Raw genomic sequence first — 19,264 nt, 5'->3', positions numbered from 1 at the left:
AGGTGCTTCCAGGGGCAGCCTTGGAAAATACTGCCAGGAAGAACAGAGCAGTGTCATTACTAAACATACTCAAGATAGAGATTACAGAAGGGATGAAAGAAAAGCCCATGGGAATTTCCTGGCCTCTTGATGTTCCTCACATACTGGAACACAGTAAATGTTTTTCAGCTCCTTTACTGGGTTCAAAACTTACCCTGGACTGAGTCTGAACAGGGGCACCCCAGGGTGTGAGGGATATATATATATATATATATATATATATATATATAAAGTTTCTCCACACTTCCATTCCTATTTAGACCATATACAACCTATTTCCCCTTTTTCTTTTCCCACCTGTCTGTGTCTGTCAGTCTTTCTCTTTTCCCTTTCTAACACATCCAAGCTCTAAGACTTCCCAGTTTCTTTGCCCCCTTTTTGCTCCACTCTCATTCCTGCTTGTCTTCTTTACACTTGCTCTGTTTCCTTTCTCAGTCTTTGCTTTCAAGCCCTCTCTCAAAGGAATTATTATCAAAAAAATGCAGTTTGCCAACTGCTTCTGCCATGTACCAGAGGTATCCCCATGTGTCAACAGAAATGCACTTGGCTTTGAAATCATTCCAGATCATGCAGTGAGCTTCAGGACTGCACCATGTTTACAAATTGATTATTGATTGCAAGATTTTTTTCAGTGGTTCATAATGGGGTACAGCTATTTGTTTTGTTTGTCTCACAGTGCTTAAAACTCAGGGTGAACAGAGGGCTGAAAGCTTGAAATGGGTAAAAATTATATCCTGGTTTTCTTTTTTTAAGTGTTCAAAAAACACAATCTGAGAAAACGCCTGTTCTGAAGTAAATTATGAAACAAAATCCTTGCTAAAACCATTGTTCTTCATTCTGACCTTGGCTAGGAGAGTTCTGGGAGAGCAACACACCAGCTTCTCTGAGGTGCTCAGGGTGCCACGAGTCACTGGCATCTGTGGAGGGTTAAATCCCTGGAGAGAGGAAGGGGCAGGCAGGATTTAACATCACTGACATTCAGCTCCTGATGTCACATGGGCTTGAGGAAATGGCTCACACTTTTGGAACTCTGTCCTCCTTGTGTAAACCAAAGTGTTTGGCAGCTGGGAAGGTCACCCTTTAGAGATTGCTCTGAAGCACTTGGATGGAAGAGAAGGATAAACCACTATCAGGAGGAATTGTTTGGGGTTTTAAGAGGATATTGTTATCTCCAAATGTAAATGGATTTATGCTCCCATCTCATGGGTTGGATGTGTCTGGGGAATTTGCTTGAAACCTGCCACCCAGTCAATCTGCTGAAGTTAATTGTTTATCCCAGCATGCAGAGGAGTGTCCAGGCTGCTGGTAACCCTGTTTGTGCTGTCTGGATGCACTGCCAAGACATGGCCAAGGTTTTTGCAAGGGCTGCTGAGATTTTAGGATATTTTAGCCTGTTCTGGGCAGGAGGGACCCCCCCGTTGCCCAGCTGGCTCTGGGCAGTGCCAGCTCCAGTGTCTCCTCCCATCCTGCAGAGATGCTGCAGGAGAGGGCTCTGGTGGGAACCAGCAGGTTCCTGGGTCTGTCCTGGTGGACTGGGAGGTGTGTTTGCATTCCTGGGGTCATGGGAAGGTCACTGGCTGGATGTGGGGATGTGTGACCTGGCAGAGCTGCTGTGGGTGCAGCCCTGTCCTGGGGGAGGTTGTATGGGGTGCTGGGCTCTGCTTGGGCTCGGCCCAGATCCCAGATCCCTGTCTCCAGCCTGTGTCTGGCAGTCCTGGATGGAGCCAGTCTGGCTCAGATTGGGTCCTCCTGCACTCAGTTCACACCATTTCCCAATTCCTACCTACCTAAGGGTAAGGATTTTTTACAGTTCCTGTCTTTTTGTTCTCTCCCCCTGGTGCACTCAGGCAGCATCCATGAAATTCCTGTTCCATTTCCAAGTGCTTGCTCAAGGTACTGAACTGGCACATCAGGGCTCTGCTTTCCTCTTCTGTAGAAAGACAGGTCTTGAATATGTGCTGCTAAAAGGATCCCATTCCTCATCCCCATAGTGCTGTAAAGTTCCAGGAAATGAAACTGAAATATGAAAAGAACTTGAAAAATGCTTCTTCCTTTTATTTTAAATGGAAAAATAAAGCTTGCTGTGCAGCATTTGCAGCCTGTCAATGCCCAGTAACAGCTGATGAAGCAGGATTTCTGCAGTAGGGAAGTATCAAAATGACACAAAAGGGGCTGAATCTGCTTTGTGTCATGGAAAAAACACCCCTGAATACTTGAAATATCCTTCCTCCAATTCCCATTCTTCAAAGTAATCCCTTTGTACACCAGGCCAATCTTGTCTCTTGACTTGGGAAAGGCAGGAAGTTGGCAGCTCTGAGGTTAATCCTTGTGGCCTTTGCAGCCTCCAGCCCTCCCTCTCCATCATGTGCAGCCTGTGCTGGGCTGGGAGCATTTCTGAGCAGGGGGAGCTGTTTGGTGACCTCTGTTATGGTTTTTGTGTGTGCAGATAAGTATCTGTGTCTCAGTGCACAGTGGAGTGGAATTTTTCTGTGTGACATCCCTTTTTGAAACTCAGGTTGGTGGCTTCAGAGCCTGTAATTACTGCTGTAGGTGCCTGGAGAAGTGGCCTGTGCCCAGCATGTCTGTGCTCCTGTCACCAGTGGAGCATCCACTGCCACGTGCAGATAAAGCAGGTGGAAAGCTGAATTCCAGAGTCAGCCATGCACTCAGGCTCCTGGGTTCCCCATGTCTTTCAAAAAGCAGATTTCAGGGTAATATTCAGAAGGTAAAATAGCAGAGAAGCATCAAAACTCTTTATCCTTAAGATGAAATTACACCTTTGACTTGGTGTTTTGCTGCTGTTTTGTAGAGGCCAAAGGAGAAAGGTAAGGAAGGTGGGATCTTCCTTGGAAAAAGTTATGATAACTGGATGCTTGGATGCCTAATCTGAATGATAACTTATGTTTGGACACCTACTTTGAATCTTATCCAGGTCAGCCCTAGAGTACATTGTTCGAACAAACAAAAACCAACCCTAAAAATAAATCAGTGAGTTCTGAGCATTTGCTGCTGTTGAGCAAAAACCTCCTGAGACACGGCTGGGAGCTCCTGGGAGGGCTTCAGGCTCTGTGTTTGCAGATGGTGGGGAAGAGGCTGCAGCCTAATTGCTCCTGAGAGGCTCTGCTTTGATTCCTGGAAGGATGAACCGTCCCGTGTGCCGGGAGCTCGGGTGCGTCACTCGTGTTTTGCAGCCGTGTTTGTTCTCCCCCAGGTGAGCTGTGCTGAAGGCAGAGCGAGTGTGTGGCTGCTGCCAGCCCTCAGTGCTGATTGCTCAGTGAGTTGGGTCATCACATGCCCAGGAAAGCCATGTTCAGATGGCCTGGCACCCACCTAATGCTTCATGATCTGCTTTTTCTTTTTCCCAGCTGCAGCACGTGTGTAATTGCTCATTTGCTCCCATCTGCCACAGAGGTTGAAGGTTATTATGGCTTCTATTAAACCCTGCAAGCAGCAGGAGCTTGGGAGTCATCTCCTTCAAAGTTATGGCTTAAAAAAACCCTTAAAAATTAATTGCAAGTGGTTTATTTGGACTCTCCTGCCCTGATCTCCAGTCTTCAACCCACCAAACTCATTTATTCACAGCAGCACTTGGATAAACAGATGAAATTAAAAACAAGGTGGTGGAGTTGTGGGTCAGCTCTTGTTGCTGGTTTTGCACTTCATTTTTTATCAGCTGAAAAAACATGTGCTGTGTTCCCTGTTGGAGGGAACACTTTCCATGGAGCAATTGTAATGCTCTGTTGGCAAGTCCATAAGCTTTCAGGACTGTGGTTCTTGCACTGCTGTGATTTTGGGGAATCTCTATCCAACCCTGCCTGGGCAGTGAGCTTTCCTGCTAAGAAGCAGGATATTTGAGAAGTTCTAAGTAAATTCACAGTTACATTCCTTGAAGTGCTTTGGTCTTATTTCTGCAGCTTCCAGACATTGTGCTCAAAATGGGTTCTTGCAAGACTTTTCGTAAATAAGTCTCAAAGGGGTGGGGAAAGGAGGAAATATTTGTTTTCCAAAGAAATTATCTTTCTTTGCAGATAACTGAGTCCTTTCTTGGCTCAGAGTAAGAGAGAGGATTTTGTCTGACGTCCCCAATGGGTGCAGTTTGTCATTCAACCCCCCTTCCCTCCTCCTGTGCTCCTCCCAGAGCGTGCTGCTGGCAGCTGGGATCAGAAAACAAAAACCCTGGTGTGTTTTCTGTAGTTTGACTTCATTTTGTGGGTTTTTTTCTCCCCTCCAATGCCTTACATATCCCTTCACTCCTGGGCTGATAGACCTGGAAGGACTGAGCAACTTTTGCTCATTTATTTCTGTGTCAGACACAAATCTCTTTGTTTAAAGCTTGTTCTAAGGTTCATGTATAAAGCAGAAACAAGATCAAGGCCATAAAAGGACATTGTATTGGGATTTTCTTGCAGGAAGGTGGTTTCACTGGGGTTGTGATAAACAGGAGATGCTTTTCCTGCAGAATGTGCCTGCCTGGCACAGGGTCAGTGTGTGATCTCTACAGCATGGAAAGGCCAAAGGGAGAGGGCTCCTTAGCTCTGGCTTAAGGAGATGGTGGCAATGTGAGGGTAAAGCTAAGTGGGAGAATGGAATGAGACTGTTGTTAATGGAGGGGAAGACAGGAAGAACTCAGGCCTCTGGATCGATACGTGTGGGCAGTGGAAGAGAGAAAGCTTTTCCCCAGCTCCCGGGAAAGATCCTGCTGGTAGATGGATGTTAGGATGAGAACCCATTAATGTGGGATTGTTCACACTATTTAGCTTAGAAATGGTGCTTAGTTAATTAATCAATTAACGTTGTCAAGATTGGGAGCTTCCTTGTAAGCACACGTGTGGTTCTGCAGGAGCAGAAATGCAGGGCTCTGGTTTCTGTTCTCCTTTGGGGCTGGCAGATAATCACTGCAATTATTCTGGCAAATTTATGATGCTGGGAAGTTTTATGGTCAGGAAACCTCGGAAATAGTGTTATTGGGAAGACACAACCAGGATTAGATTTCCAAGTGATGTTTGCATGTCTTGATGCAGCTGCAAAGTTTGAAGGTGCCAGTTGGAGATAATCCAGGTGCAACTTGTAGCAGACTTGCTAGTGAGGCACTCAGTGGCAGGATCAGCCACAGAACACACCAAAAAATGCTGCTGCTTATATAAAGATGAGGTTTCTTATCTCACCTCTCCCGATGCCACTCTCCATAGCCCTTCATACAAATAATATACAACTTTCCTTTCCCCAGTACTACAAGCACCTGCACAGTGACTCTGAGAAGCATCTCCAACCACCATCCCACAGGGTGTTTGTTACTCAGATGAAGGTTCTGTAATGGTTGTAGCTGTACCTGTCACTCTGAGACCTGCAGACTCAGTTACCAGCTCTAGTGTTGGGATCCTGGTCTGGGAAGTGCCAGTGAGCTTGACCTGGTGGGTTTTGGGATGTGCTGACAATGCCAAGGGCTGAAAGCTCAGTCACCTGGTGTTTTCAAAGCAGAACTGGGGCAGTGGTTGCCCAATACACCAGTTTTGCACATCTCTAAAATGGACGTAGTATGTACATATTCATACATAGAATTATAGGATTGTCAAGGTTGGAAAAGACCTCCAAGATCGAGTCCAACCATTAATCCAGCACTGCCGAGGCCACCACTAACCTATGTCCCCAAGTGCCACATCCACACATCTTCTAAATCCCTCTAGGGATGGGAACTTCACCACTACCCTGGGCAGCTGTGCCAGGCCTGGACAATGAAGAAATTTTCCCTGATGTCCAACCTGACTCTCCCCTGGCAGAGCCTGAGGCCGTTCCCTCTCCTCCTATCCCTTGTTCCCTGGGAGCAGAGCCTGACCCCCCCCCAGCTCCCCCCTCCTGTCAGGGAGTTCCAGAGCCAGAAGGTCCCCCCTGAGCCTCCTTTTCTGCAGGCTGAGCCCCCCCAGCTCCCTCAGCTGCTCCTGGTCCTCCAAATCCTTTCCCAGCTCCTCAGTGTCTCTCTTGTCAAGATGGGCCCAAAACAGACACCAGGACTGAGGTGCCTCAGCAGTGCCAGCCCAGGGCACTTCCCCCTGCCCTGGGTGATCCACCCCCTGCTCAGAACGGGCAGCACTCAGAGCTGGTATGTGAGGGAAAAGCTGCTTTTACAGCTTTTCTGCTTCAGGAGTTTTAAGCTTCTGAGGGCTCCTCCATTTCAGGTTTGTTGGGCTCTGGTGAAGCTTAATAAAGTCCCCTCAAGAATTCCTCTATTTTTCTACCTTCTTTGCCAGGTAACTACATCAGGAAGGAGGGGCAGGAAGCTGCGTGTCCACTCCGGGGGGGCTTTGGTAGGAGACACAGTAGAGCTCTGCAGCATCCATGACCTTAATCCTTTTCTAACCAAAGGAAATAGTATCTCTTCAGAGCATTCAGGAGATCTCCTTCATCCTGCTGAGTCAATTAGGAGGAGAGATGGGTGCTGGTGAGGCTGAATGCCTGAGCTGGATTTTCCCTCCCTTTCTGAAGCTGAAGTGGGCTCTGGGAGGGGTTGAGCTTCAGGCTTGCTGCTCCCTCAGTCTGAAAAACAAGTGTCCCCTCTGGCTGTTCCCAGGGTCGGGGTTATTCCTTCTAATGCTGCCAGTCAGCATCCTGTTGATGTGTTAAATGTGGCTATGGGAAAAATATTGGTATAGGGGCTCTGGTTTTGTACTGATTGTGTTTTCCTCAGCCCCTGCCCTGAGCAGGCAGGACAGCCTGCATTCCTGCTTTAATCTGGAGTGCCCTGTGTGTTTCTCCCTCCTTCCTGAGCCAGATCTAATCCCAGCTCTGCAGGCACGTGCAGAGCTGACACATGCACGTCTCACAGGAGGATTTTTCTTTTATCAGTTGTGCTCTGGCCTTCCTGCATTACAGTCACATGCCAGAAGCACTTCCCCAGGAGATGAAAGCAAGGGCTCATTTCAGGAGCAGGAATTTTCCTGCAAGTCCTTCTGCTGAGCTGTCTGTGTGCTGGGCTGTGGTATTTAGGGAAGCATGTCTCCAACCCCATAACTCCCCTCCCTGCTTCCGTGGTCTTTTTTTGTAACCATTAGTAGTAAAGAAGGAATGGTGCTTGGAATTTGGCAAGTAAAGCACTGCTTTGGGAGGCTTTTGAAGTGTATTGAGCACAAGCTGGAGAGCAGTGCAGTGAGCAGCCCCTGGGGCAGCTGATGCCCAGAGCAGCCCATGCCCTGCCTCGCTCAGGTCAGGCTGAGGCAGTGGCAGGGTGAGAGCAGAGCCTGGCTCTGATTTCCAGCTCCTTCTCACACTGGTTGGTGCCAGTTCTGCTCTCTCTGCAAAGGGCACTAATGGATCAGGTCTGTCCTGGGGAGTGATACACGGTGGAAAAGAGTTAATATACAGACTCTGCACTCCTTGGGCGAATCTTTGGGTTCTGGTGCAGAGGATTTGGGTCTCTTGTCCTCACTGCCAGGAGTCCTTGTCACTGTCCTGGGGCAGGCATCAATCCTGGCAGGGGAGATGCTCCATCCAGCTGCACCTTCAGGCAGCATTAAGGTGAAGGACAGCTGTGTGTGCAGCTCCAGTGACACACAGTGTGTGCACCCCCTCTCTGGGATGCTCCTTCCTCCTGTCTAACACGACTCTCCTGTCCTCCTTTCACCTGGAGTGAGTGGCATTCAGCTCCAGGTAACTGGAGATTTTCCCTGTCCCTTCCTGACACTGCTGTGTGTGTACAGCACTGGCACGAGGGATCTCCCTTTGTGCTCCTCTTGCCCAACACTTGTACTTCCACATGTTGCCCTAAACCAGGACAAGTCCCCTGTGAAATCAGGCCTGGTATTACAAGGAGTGCACGATCCCTGGTTTTTATTTCCCTGGTACTCTGGCTGTTAACACAGATCTAGCTCCTGGCTTCAGTTTGTTTTCCTCTTCAGTTGCAGCCTGAGAGCTGCCCAGCCCAGCTCCCTGGGATGCTCCAGCTCGCTGGCAGGGAGCAGGATGTGTGTCCCTGGCACAGCACACGGCTCCCTTGGCAGCCTGCCCGTGTTTGTGGAGCTGGGAGCTGCAGAGAAGTGGCCAAGAGAGAACCAACTGTGAGGAGTTGTTGAGAAGTTTTCATGTTGCTGGGGTAATGATGGCCTCGAGCTGTAGGGAAGAGGGGGGAAAAAAACCCATTTATATCTTTCAGGAGGCCAGGTGGTACCTGGAGAAATGGGGGGATTCAGGATTTAGTTTGCACAAATACATTCCCTCACAAATGCTCCTGCTCAGGGTGCTGGAGCTGGAAGAATCAGCTTTGTGGTTGTGTATAAATGAAACATAATTTAGTCTGGCAGCTTACAGGGTGTCCCTTTACAAGCAAGAAAAGTACTTTGATGCCCATCCTGCAGGTTGGTGCTGTGGGATCGATGTGTCTGCTGGAGACCTGTGGCTGTCACACGTTTAGCTGGATATTGGCAGGGACCCTGTGGATGCACAGCATGGAGGGGCTGGCTTGCCAGTACAAGTAATAATGATCTTTTGTTATGCATTCAAAGGCATCATGCAGCAAAGCAGGAACAAATCCAGAGTGATCACATCAAATCCCTCTTATTTTATGGACGTGTGAATTCGGAGAACCAGTTAAAGGGAGAGAATCCAGTCTGGAGCTGGTCCTGGGCAGTTTAAAATTGTCCTCCAAGTAGGAAATACTTGAAGGTATTTAACATGTCTTAAAAACCCCACATGATGTAGGCTGTCTCCAGGGAGCAGGTTGGTAGGGTGAGGTCTGTTCCTTGGTGGAACATCAGGGCTGAGGCAGTGGGAATTGCCAGGCAGGAGCAGCAGAGTGCAAAAAGAGGTGCACTCTAGAAGCTCGAAAACAATGGCAGGATGAAAACATAATTCTGTTAACTCAGGGCATCTGATAAGAAAAAGCAGTAGGAGAAGAGGGGAAGGAAAATTTGGAGAGGGAAGGGAAACAAGCCATTTTCTGCTCTTGGATTACACCAGCTCGGGCCTGTCATTGAAGTCATTTACACCAGGATAACCACGAACCTGTCCCAGAGCATTTCAGCAGCTGGAGGGGATTTATTTGGATGGAAAGAATGTGTCCAGCATAACTTGGCCAAATGACACCTATGGTGGACTTGGCAGCTGTCAGCAAGTATTTATAGGATGTAAACAGCAAGGGGGGAAGGAGGACGGAAATAGAGCAAACCAGGGACAGAAAAATGGGATGAAAACGGGAAAAGGAAGGTTTTTATGGCTGAGATTGCACAACATCCATCCAGGTGGGGTGAACTAATCCAAATGCTTTGTGCTCTTTGGACGAAGCATTTGAAAGCAGAGGCTGTAATTTTGGGCTGCTCTGAAGGCAGTCGGCCTCCAGTGCCAGTTCCTCTGTTTCTGTAATGCTTCTGTAGGATGGACAGGGATCCCTCTCCCATTAGGGGATAGAAAATCAGATTTGATCAGGTGTTTATAGGATCAGACCAAACGTTCCACCTCTGCTCTCTCATTTCTGATGGGGGGTAGCAGTGATTGCTTCAGAAACGAGTATTTGCAGCAATTAGCAGCTTCTGAGCCTCCTGAACACCAGCCTGCACCTCCCATTTGTCTTCTTTAGTAGCCACTGACAGCCTGTACCTTTGATTCATTCTTTCCACATTTAAATCCATTTGTGATTTGACCTCTTCAGCATGTGGTAACAGTGGTTTCCCCAATTTGTACTTTACATACACCTGTCTGTGAATTCTTTCCTTTGCATTAAAATCTCTGCCTGGTGATATCATTGCTGGCCCTGCATGTCTCACATCAGTCAGGGTCCTCTCTAGTCAGTGATTTGAGTTTAGTTTGTTCTTATGTGAAGTCCTTCCCATATTCTGGTCATCTTTTGTGCTTCTCTCTGTCATTTTCTAGCTCTGCTCCTTCTTTTTTGGGTGAGAAGCCTGAGCTTGCTCGCCATTTTCCAAATGCTGGTCCATCCTGGATGTATGTTCTTATGTTTTCTGTTTTTTTCTGGTCACTTTGATTTGCCACTTGAATTTGCACTGAACAGTAGGTTAATGTTTTCCAGAGAATATTCCCAGTGGTTCCCAAATCCACGTGAGCAGAGCTGGATAAGGGCTTGTTGCTGTAAGGGCATTGCTGCTTCTGTTTTCCTCTTGTCCCATCTGAGGGTCATCTGTTGTTTATCACTTGATTCCATCATTGCTCTGAGTTGCTTCTGCACTTTTTGAAATCAAGGAATACATTTACTCTCCTGAAGGAATTTGTATCATCCTCAATCATTGCCTCCTCATCTGCCCCTCTCCTGGGTCTGTGTGCAGACTAAACCTCTGCCCTCTCATGGCTGTTCATCTCTTCTTGCTCTTTGTTTTCATCTTCACATTGGTTATTAATCCATGCAGTGCCCCCTCCCATGATTCCAGGCTGGCTGAGTTTTTCAGAAGAGCCACTGGAAAAGAAATTCGTGGAAAGAGCTCTGAAATCCAGCCATTCCTGGCTGCTTTGGAAGGACCCAGTAGATTTTGCTCCCTCAAAGCCACGTTGACTCTCCCCTCTCCTGTCCTGGCTTCATTCTTGGCTGCTTCATCTCGCTGCCTTTCATACCCAAGCCAGGCTGTGTGGTTTTGTTCCTCAGATCCTCAAGGAGTCTGTTTGAAGATTCCTGCATTCACAGTGTTTGTTCCTGGCACTGGAAGAGACTGACAGTTCAGCTGGCGCATGCTCCGCTTCCTTAGGAGAACCATTCGTGTCTTCAATCCTTTCAGTGGCTGCTTGTCTGATAATGGCTTTTTCCTTTCCTCCCTTGGCACAGGGGCTGCTCCCAGGTGGGTGTTATCAGGGCACTGATTGAAGCTGGAATCCCCGTGGACATGATTGGAGGGACGTCCATCGGCGCCTTCATGAGCGCCCTGTACGCCGAGGAGCGCAGCTACAACCAGATGAGGATCAAAGCCCGCCAGTGGGCCATGGTGAGCACGGGAATGGTGGAGGGAGAGCCCAGCACGGCCTTGGCAGCACCCAGGGAAGGAGAACCCAGCTGCATGTTGGTGTCTGTGCCACAGAACGGGCCCTTCCTGGCACCCTGGGAGAGCTGCTCCCTGTCCGAGAGGGCAGGAGCTGAATGCCCCACTCAGCTGGGCACAGATCCCACTCCCACTGCCAGCACAGTGATGTTGTTTCAGGGTGTTCACCTGTGTTTATCTTTGTTTTACCTTCCCTTTTTATGTGCTGGAATCTGTTTCCTTTCCGACTCTCAACAAATGTGTTTCTCTCTTGTGTGATTCTCTCTCTCTCACATGCTGTCAGTTGTCAGTGGAACTGAGTGACAGAGGTAATCCTTCTCTAAACTAACTACAAACGTGTCATTCCTGGTCCTGCCTGTACTTCACACTGCTGGGACTCTGGGCCAGGAGAAACTCTTAACTTTCAACGCTTAATACAAACAAAAACTTATTTTCATAGTTAACCCAAAGTTTGGGAAGGTTGTTTTAAATGGTGACTTCAGTGGGTGAGTTTATTTATCATGGAATCACAGACTGGTTTGGGTTGAAAGAGACCTTAAAGCTCATCTCATTCTTCCCCCTGCCATGGGCAGGGACACCTTCCACTAGCCCAGGTTGCTCCAAGCCCTGTCCAACCTGGCCCTGGTTTTATTTATTGATAAGATGTTGGAGAAAAACTGTACTAGCAGCAGGTGAAACTGGTTCAGACTGACTGAAGGTGAAGGTGGGTGTTACTTCTGAGGTTTGCTGGTTACATCTTTGTATTTTCATATCAAACCCACATTTTCCTGTAGGTTTTCTATTGAAAATGAAGCGACCCAGGGAATTTTGGAAATGAGATTAAGCTCCAGGTCAGCTTAGATCTTGGTTTTAGGGGGAAATAGGAGCCTGTTGATGGCACATGGACACTCTTTACCTCTCCCACGTGTCTTCTAACCTGCCATGGCTTTGAGATGGAATGTACTGTATCCTGGTAAGATCATAAAATCATAGAATGTTAAGGGATTGGAATGGACCTTAAGATCATCTTGTTCCAACCCCCTGCCATGGGCAGGGACACCTTCCATTAGCTCAGGTTGCTCCAAGCCCCATCCAACCTGGCCTTGGACACTTCCAGGGATGGGGCAGCCACAGCTTCTCTGGGCAACCTGTGCCAGGGCCTCCCCACCCTCACAGGAAAAAATTTCATCCTAATATCTAACCTAAATTCCCCTTCTTTCAATCTGTGCCCATCACTCCTTGTCCTATCACTACAGTCCCTGACAAAGGGCCCCTCTCTGGCTTCCAACCTCCTTTGCAGGCTGGACAGTCTGGGGTACTAAAATGCAGATTTAAGCCCTGACATGTTTGTGCTGTCCTGGTGGGCAGAACACTGTGGGGCTCTGACCACCTCCCTGTCACTGTTTGCAAGAAGAATGTGGATTTTGTGCTTTTTATTTAAGAACTGCCTGTGCCTGGCTGGGTTGGGAAGCACCCAAAACATAAACTGTTTATGATCCAGAGCAGTTTGCTGGAATCACAAAGCTGGAGGAGGCTCAAGATTAAGCACATAAAACCAACTGCCCTGAGTTGTTTCAGACACCCCTTTAACCTTGCACTCTATTTCCCACGTTGGTCACCACCAAGTGCTTACAGGGCAGCCCCTGAGCAGGATGGGTGTGTGGTGGTACCTCCCTGCACTGTTTTTCCAGCCCCAGCACCCCATGGCTCACTGCCCTCTCTCCCAGCTCTGGGCTACAGCCATGGAATTTTCCTCTTTTCCAGAGTGCTCCCTGGTTGTTTATTACCTTGTCAGATCTCCTGTGTAGGAGGTGAGTCAGAACTGTTTCCTGGGCTTCCCAGGGCTGTGCCCCCATCCAAGCCAGCTTCATTTCCAGCACTGCAGCTCTGGACCCTGCCAGCCTAAGCTGGAATCACACTCACTTTGACCAGGAATAGTTAAGGATGAAATGAAGGCATTTAATCAGTTGATAGCTTTTGACCACAAGTTGCAAAGCTCAGAGCAGGTTCACAAAGGAAAAGGCAAGTTTTTTCCAGCCCTGGGCTGTTTAAGGGCTGTTTAAGGTGTTGGAACCTTGAAATCTGCAAATAAGTAGCAGGAGGAGGGGTTGATGACCTCTCTTAGAGCAAACATTTCATCTTATTAATGAAGAATGGATTTTCCTGAGGTCTTTCATGAGTGTTCTGATAGATCCACATCCAACCCAGAAACTGTTCAAGGGTTTGAGAATGACAAAAGCAAAGCCTGCTCTGTTTGGGGCCCGTCCCACTGGTAACAGCACTGTCCAGAGAATGGCTGCACTGTAAGTTAAAGAGCCATGAAACCCTCTCTCCAGGATCACAGTGAATGTTCAGAGTGGTTTGGGGGACTGTAAATCTTTTTATCAGTGGCTGTTCTGAGTTCTTGTCTCTCATGTTGCAGCTGCTGTGGACTGAGCAAGGAAAGGGGCTCCTTTCCCTGAGCCCCAGCGCTGTGGGGAACAGCAGGGAGTTTGTTGGGGGTTCTTGGGAGATCCACCCAAAGGGACTGAGTGTGAGAGAGGTGACAAACCCGTCAGATAACCCCCAAATTTCCAGTGTCCCAAAGCTGTAGGACCATTCCCGCTGTTCTCCAGAGCAGGACCACTGTGGGAGGTGGTGGCTGTGCAGGAGATGCTCTGGGAGCTCCTTTGTTCAGCCAACGTTCTGCAGAAAGGCTGGAGCATTCCCTGCTCCAGAACCTGCTGACCCTGCTCCTCTGGAGCTGTCAGCTCGTGCTGGTGAAGGTTATTGCTGAGAGCTCTTTGTGCAGGTTCTTGCAGCTTGGCTTTTTCAGCCTGGGGGCAGTTTGGAAATGTCTTCATTGGGATGGATTGGTTAACTCTGATCTTTTTTTATTTATCTTTTAAATCCATCAAACTAAATGCTGGGTTTGTCCTGCAGTTATTTCTGGTTTTGGTATTTTTGGAAATTGGCATATCTCTAGTTGTACACTTGGGGCTGGGAGAAGGGGTGTTTTTAATGGGATGTGTTTTCTGGACCAAATGAAGCAGCAAAGAAATAAATGACTCTTTTTTTCAAAATACAGAGGGATATGAAAATTCCAAGTCAGACTAGTTACTATTTATTACTTCTGTGTATCTTCTGTACCTCAATTTAACCAGCAAAGGAAACAAGCCAAAGCTTTCATGTTTGCAGATTGTTGGGTTTTTTAATTGGAGAATTAATATTTCAAAGTATAAATATTTCACAAAGAGTGGAATATTCTACTGTGGAAGGGAATGTGGTTATAGGAGTATGGTTTCTGTGGTTATAGAAAGCTAAAAGGCTTTCCATAATGGGAAGGAGGGGTGGCTGGGTGGGATGATGGGCCATCTGATGTCTGCCACTGTCTGTGGTGGCACCGACAGCTCCAATAAACGTGGGGGATCTGAGGCAGCAGCCCTGAGGTTCTGCCTCTGACATTGCTCTAGTATTTGCACATTGGGAGATATTGTGGTTTAACAAGCTGCTCTGGCCAGAAATTAGTCCTTTTGGGGTTTTTTCCCTGTTGTGGTACTGCCCATCCAGCTCCATGAGCTGCTGCAGAGGCAGCTGGGCTGGCCCAGGGCATGGGTGGGGCAGAACCAGCAGCCTCAGCTGGGTCAGATCAATCTGCTATTAGACTGGATGCTGATACTCCTCATGGAATCACAGAACCGTTGGAAAGGACCTTTAAGATCATTAAGTCCACCCACCACTGCCAAGGCCACCACTCAACCCTGCCCCCAAGTGCCACCTCCAGGGATGGGGACTCCACCTGGGCAGCTGTGCCAGGCCTGGACAACCCTTTCTGTGAAGGAACTTTCCCTGATGTCCAACCTGAGCCTCCCCTGGAACAACTTGAGTCTGTTCCCTCTCCTCCTGTTCCTTGTTCCCTGGGAGCAGAGCCTGACCCCCCTCGCCCCCCCTTCTTTCAGGGAGTTGCAGAGCCAGAAGGTCCCCCCTGAGCCTCCTTTTCTCCAGGCTGAGCCCCCCCAGCTCCCTCCATCTGTTGTTTTGAGGAACAAGCTGTTCTCTGCCATCCTGGGTGATGCCCCCACCCACAGCCCCTGTGGGACCTGGTGCAGGGTGGGGATGGATTGGGAAGGTGGAGGAGCAGCGTGGGGCTCAGGAGCAGGGCTGGTGGGGAGGGTGGGACGCCCACAAATGGCCTCTTTGCTGGGGAGGATCATTAGTAGGTGCAGTGTTTCGTAAATCACTTCTCATCCCACACTCTGATTTGGTTCCTGTGCCAGAATTTATGTACAACAACAGCTCCGAGCCCTGCAAACAAACCCAGGATCTGAGCTGAGCAGGGAGACTTTGCCAGGCTGGATGGGCACAAGGAACGGGCAGGATGGTGTGGGAAGGGCACCTCCTGAGCACAGATCAGCTGGGAACTGGTGCCAGTCCCTGTGTTGGGGGCTGTTCAGCACTGGGTCAGGCACAGCAGGAGGGAACAGGGGCTAAAGCAGCTTTAACACACCCAGGTTAAATCCAGAATAACTCAGAGGTTCGTTACAGGTCGTGTGTTAATTAACAGGCACATATTGTCTCTTCACTGGGGTTGATGAGCTGCAGAGACCCTGCCCTGGGTGCAGCTGCTGGGGCTCGGGGACACTGTCCCCCTGCCAGGGGGCACAGCAGAGCTCTGGGACTGCAGAATTGCAGCTTTAAAACCTCATGGAGCAGTTGGGAAGTTTGATTCCCCAGGCTGCTCTCCAGCCAGCAATTAGAGCAGGGCAGAGTGCTTTTCCCTTGGCTCAGCCAGCTGGAGTGTCCCCTCTGCACAGGGAATTCTGCATTTCAGAGGGTTAACCACAGAAGACAAAAAGTGCTGGGTGTGTTTTGTTAAATCTTAATTTTATTGGTTTTGGTTTTTTTTTTATATTAAGAGCTATAAGAAAAATCTTCTTTTATGTAGTGGTCTGGTTCATATTTACCATTTAAGTTGTGTTATTTTGGGGTGTTGAAGTTAACCCTAAATCAGAGTTGGAACTTGGGAAATTCGGGAAAAAGGCTGCCTCCAAAATCCCAGTGTGCCTGTTGCTTTGAGGTGCCCAGCTGAGGCCCCAAACCATCCTACTCTGACCCTGCAGTGATCACATCACTAATGATCATGCAGATGAGATGCTAATGAATGTTAACCGTATTTAACAGAATGGCTAAATCTGATTTAAACATACCCCTACCTCCTTATCCGTTTCTCACCTTTACCTGACTCAGAGGTGCCTATGGTGTCTTGGATTCATTCTAATTTTATTAAACTCTTAGGTTTCTTAATAGTTTGCCTTTAAATCTGAACTCCCATGATCTGTAATTCCTGCCTTCAGGATAAATCTATCCCTGTAGTGCTGTTTACCTGAAACCGTTGCCCTGAGTTATGTTTTTATTTTGTCTTTAACGTTTTTCTGTGTGAATTCCTTTGCTTTTATCATTAAAACTTTATACAGGAACGCTGAGGAGGCACTAAAGGAAAATCTGGATGCTCTCTGGAGTAATTTAAAAAAATGCTGGAAATTTTTAAAATTGTTTTTAATTTTTTAAACTGTTTTAAATTTTTGGTCTTGCGACAGGTTTTCCCATACCTTTGCTTTTTTTTATAGACTCAGGAACACTAAAAAATCCTGGGATTGTCTTGGGTTTTGACACCAGTTTACCATAATTACCACAGTTTACCATCAAAGCCCAAAACAGCCAGAGATGAAAATTCCTCTTGTCCCTCATCCCATGTGTTTGCTGCGTGAGCAGAACCTTGTCCCTTCCTTGCTGAAGCTGCTTTAAACCCCAGGGTCGCTTTACTAAAAGATTTTAGGGTTGAAGGTCTGTTTTAAAAGAAAGCTCATCTTGCAGCAGAGCTGTAGAAAAAAAGTTCATGAGAATTTAATGAAAAATTAGGAAAAAACTCTTCCCTGTGAGGGTGGGGAGGCCCTGGCACAGGTTGCCCAGAGAAGCTGTGGCTGCCCCATCCCTGGAAGTGTCCAAGGCCAGGTTGGACAGGGCTTGGAGCAACCTGGGCAGGTGGAAGGTGTCCCTGCCCATGGCCCTTGAGCTCTTGGTAGGAAGTGGAGCAAGAACCAGGAGGCTCCATCTGCCTTTCCAGAGGGTGACCTTTAACTTGATTTATCTGGGAATAGGAGGTGGGAGCAGCTATTCTTGGAAGGCTGAGGGAGGTTGTTGGCCATCAGCATCAGCTGGAAGGGCATCTTCCAGCTATGAGAATATTAAGGAAGAACTGTTCATTAGAAGTATTTTGTTCGTGGACAAGCTCACTGTGGGCATTAGTTGCAGAGGAAATGCAGAGGCTCAGCATCAGAAATATCATTTGCTGCAAGGAAAGTGGTTGGTGCTGAGTGGGAGAGGTTTTTCTTCAGTATTAAATAAAGGGCTTTTTGTAAATGCCTCTTCCCCTGATCTAATCATTGTGACTAGATCTGTGACTATCTGTCAGAGACCTAAGCCCTATTTTAAGTACAGAAGTAATTCCATTTCACTCTGAAGCTGTGGGTAGCATGTCTGTACTCACCCCATCAAACCCCACATGAAGATGTGAATGAAGATGACTGTTCATAATTGGGTTTGTGCTCAGGCTTTTACGTTCTCCCACATTTCCTATTCATATACTTGTTTTTAAGGATCTTTTTTTTATACTTGGGCATGTATTCTCTGGACAGATTCCTTATATATATTTAAAAGCAGCTAATCCTGCTGCTCTTTAAATCACTGTTAGAGTGAAGCCAAGACCAGATGTTGCTCACAGCTGCTTTAACAGCAGGTTTGAGGCTGTTCCATGTTCTGTGCCTGGCTATGATTCCCTGCTCTCTGTGAAGTTGTTTGTTAAATTATAGAGAACATGTAGAGAGAGAAGATACTTCATCCAATAGAAATAGTTCGCCCAGTGAAACCCAATTTAACTGGGAAGGGATTAATTGGGGTTTTTTGTCATCTATTGCATTTAAACTGTGATGCAATATATAAAGCAGCGAATTTTGTTAGGATTTATTAGGATTTGACACCAATACCCTGGTTATAGACAAATACAATGGTCATAATGCCATAAAGGTCAGGGATTTTCATCCTTTTATCTAATAGGTTAGTGCACAGGTGTATTAATGCTGTTGAAATGGAGAAAAAAGAACCCCATGAAAGCTTAATTCCAATAGATGTGTGTTTAAAAGAGACACAATGCATGGTGTGTGCTGTAAAAGGGCTTTATAATGCCTTAAGAATCCTGATGGGGTTTGGTTTCTCTGGCTTGTGCAGAGGTATTGTAGCAGTATTCAAATGCTGAGTCCATAACATACATAACCAAATAACTCAGTTTGGAATGGCAGATTATCAACCCTGAGCTATGGAAAGTGTTCAAAGCTCTGTGACATGTGGCTGACTGAACATTGCTGCAGTCCCAAGGAAGCCCAGACACAATTTTCTAGGTGCTTAAACACTGAGGCAGAGAAAAGCTTCCAGGCTGGGAGAAGAATTAGGTGTGACCCCAAATGAGAGGAGATGGGCTAAGGGATGGATTCCTCTGCTGTGGATTTATGGTTTCCTTCCTACACTGCTGAACCAGCAGAAAGGATGGTGAAGAGGGAGATAACTCATAATATCTTTTTGTTATTTAACAAATGATGAAGGATAAAGCTGCACCATCCATGTGCATGTGCAGAGGCTGAGCTGCTGCTTTGTGGGATGGGCTGATTTTGGGGCACCAGGGAAGCAACACAATGCACATTTTTCCAGCTTTGTTGCAGACTGTCTGCTGAGGTTGCTGCTGCTTTTGGTTTTCCATTTCTGTACCACACAAGATGCTCCTGGTTGTGGTTTATGCAGGTGTATTTCTGCCCCCTCTGCACCTTCTGCACTCACACTTGTGATGCTTCTGGCATGTCGGCTCTAAACTCTGGAATATGATGTCTCTGGAATTGCAGCCATTAATGCTCACATTCATATGGATTCTGGCCTATATTTACCTCTGAAATACCTTTTTTTTTTTTTTGTTTAATTTTTAGGTTATGAACTCGGTGTTTAAGACTATTTTAGACCTGACCTATCCAATAACCTCTATGTTTTCTGGAGCAGCTTTTAACAACAGCATCAACAACATCTTCAAAGATAAGCAGATAGAGGTAGGTGCTTATTCACCTCACGTTTAGAGAATGATGTCACTGTGTTCTGTTGCAGCAGAAATAGCTTTTTTTCCATGCTAATAAGGAATCTGGGGCTGTGGGATGACTAAAAATATGGTGGAAGTGTGACTGTGATGTTACATGACTACAGGA

At 47.3% G+C, this 19,264-nt stretch overlaps 1 protein-coding gene across 2 annotated transcripts in view; it reads left to right on the top strand.

Annotated features, from left to right (window-relative positions):
- The window catches only part of PNPLA7 (patatin like phospholipase domain containing 7), a 132,452-nt gene that overhangs the window by 87,536 nt on the left and 25,652 nt on the right, over window positions 1-19,264 (top strand). For both annotated transcript variants that reach the window (XM_032708327.1, XM_032708326.1), the window contains exons 27-28: window positions 10,796-10,952; window positions 18,995-19,111. In XM_032708327.1, coding sequence (XP_032564218.1) covers window positions 10,796-10,952; window positions 18,995-19,111 — 274 coding nt within the window. The remainder of the gene's footprint in view (window positions 1-10,795; window positions 10,953-18,994; window positions 19,112-19,264) is intronic.

The sequence above is a fragment of the Chiroxiphia lanceolata genome, chromosome 21 (genome assembly GCF_009829145.1).
Source record: "Chiroxiphia lanceolata isolate bChiLan1 chromosome 21, bChiLan1.pri, whole genome shotgun sequence".
Lineage (NCBI taxonomy): Eukaryota > Metazoa > Chordata > Aves > Passeriformes > Pipridae > Chiroxiphia > Chiroxiphia lanceolata.
The sequence above is the reverse complement of the archived record's forward strand: the minus strand, read 5'-3'. Positions and strand labels throughout refer to the sequence as shown.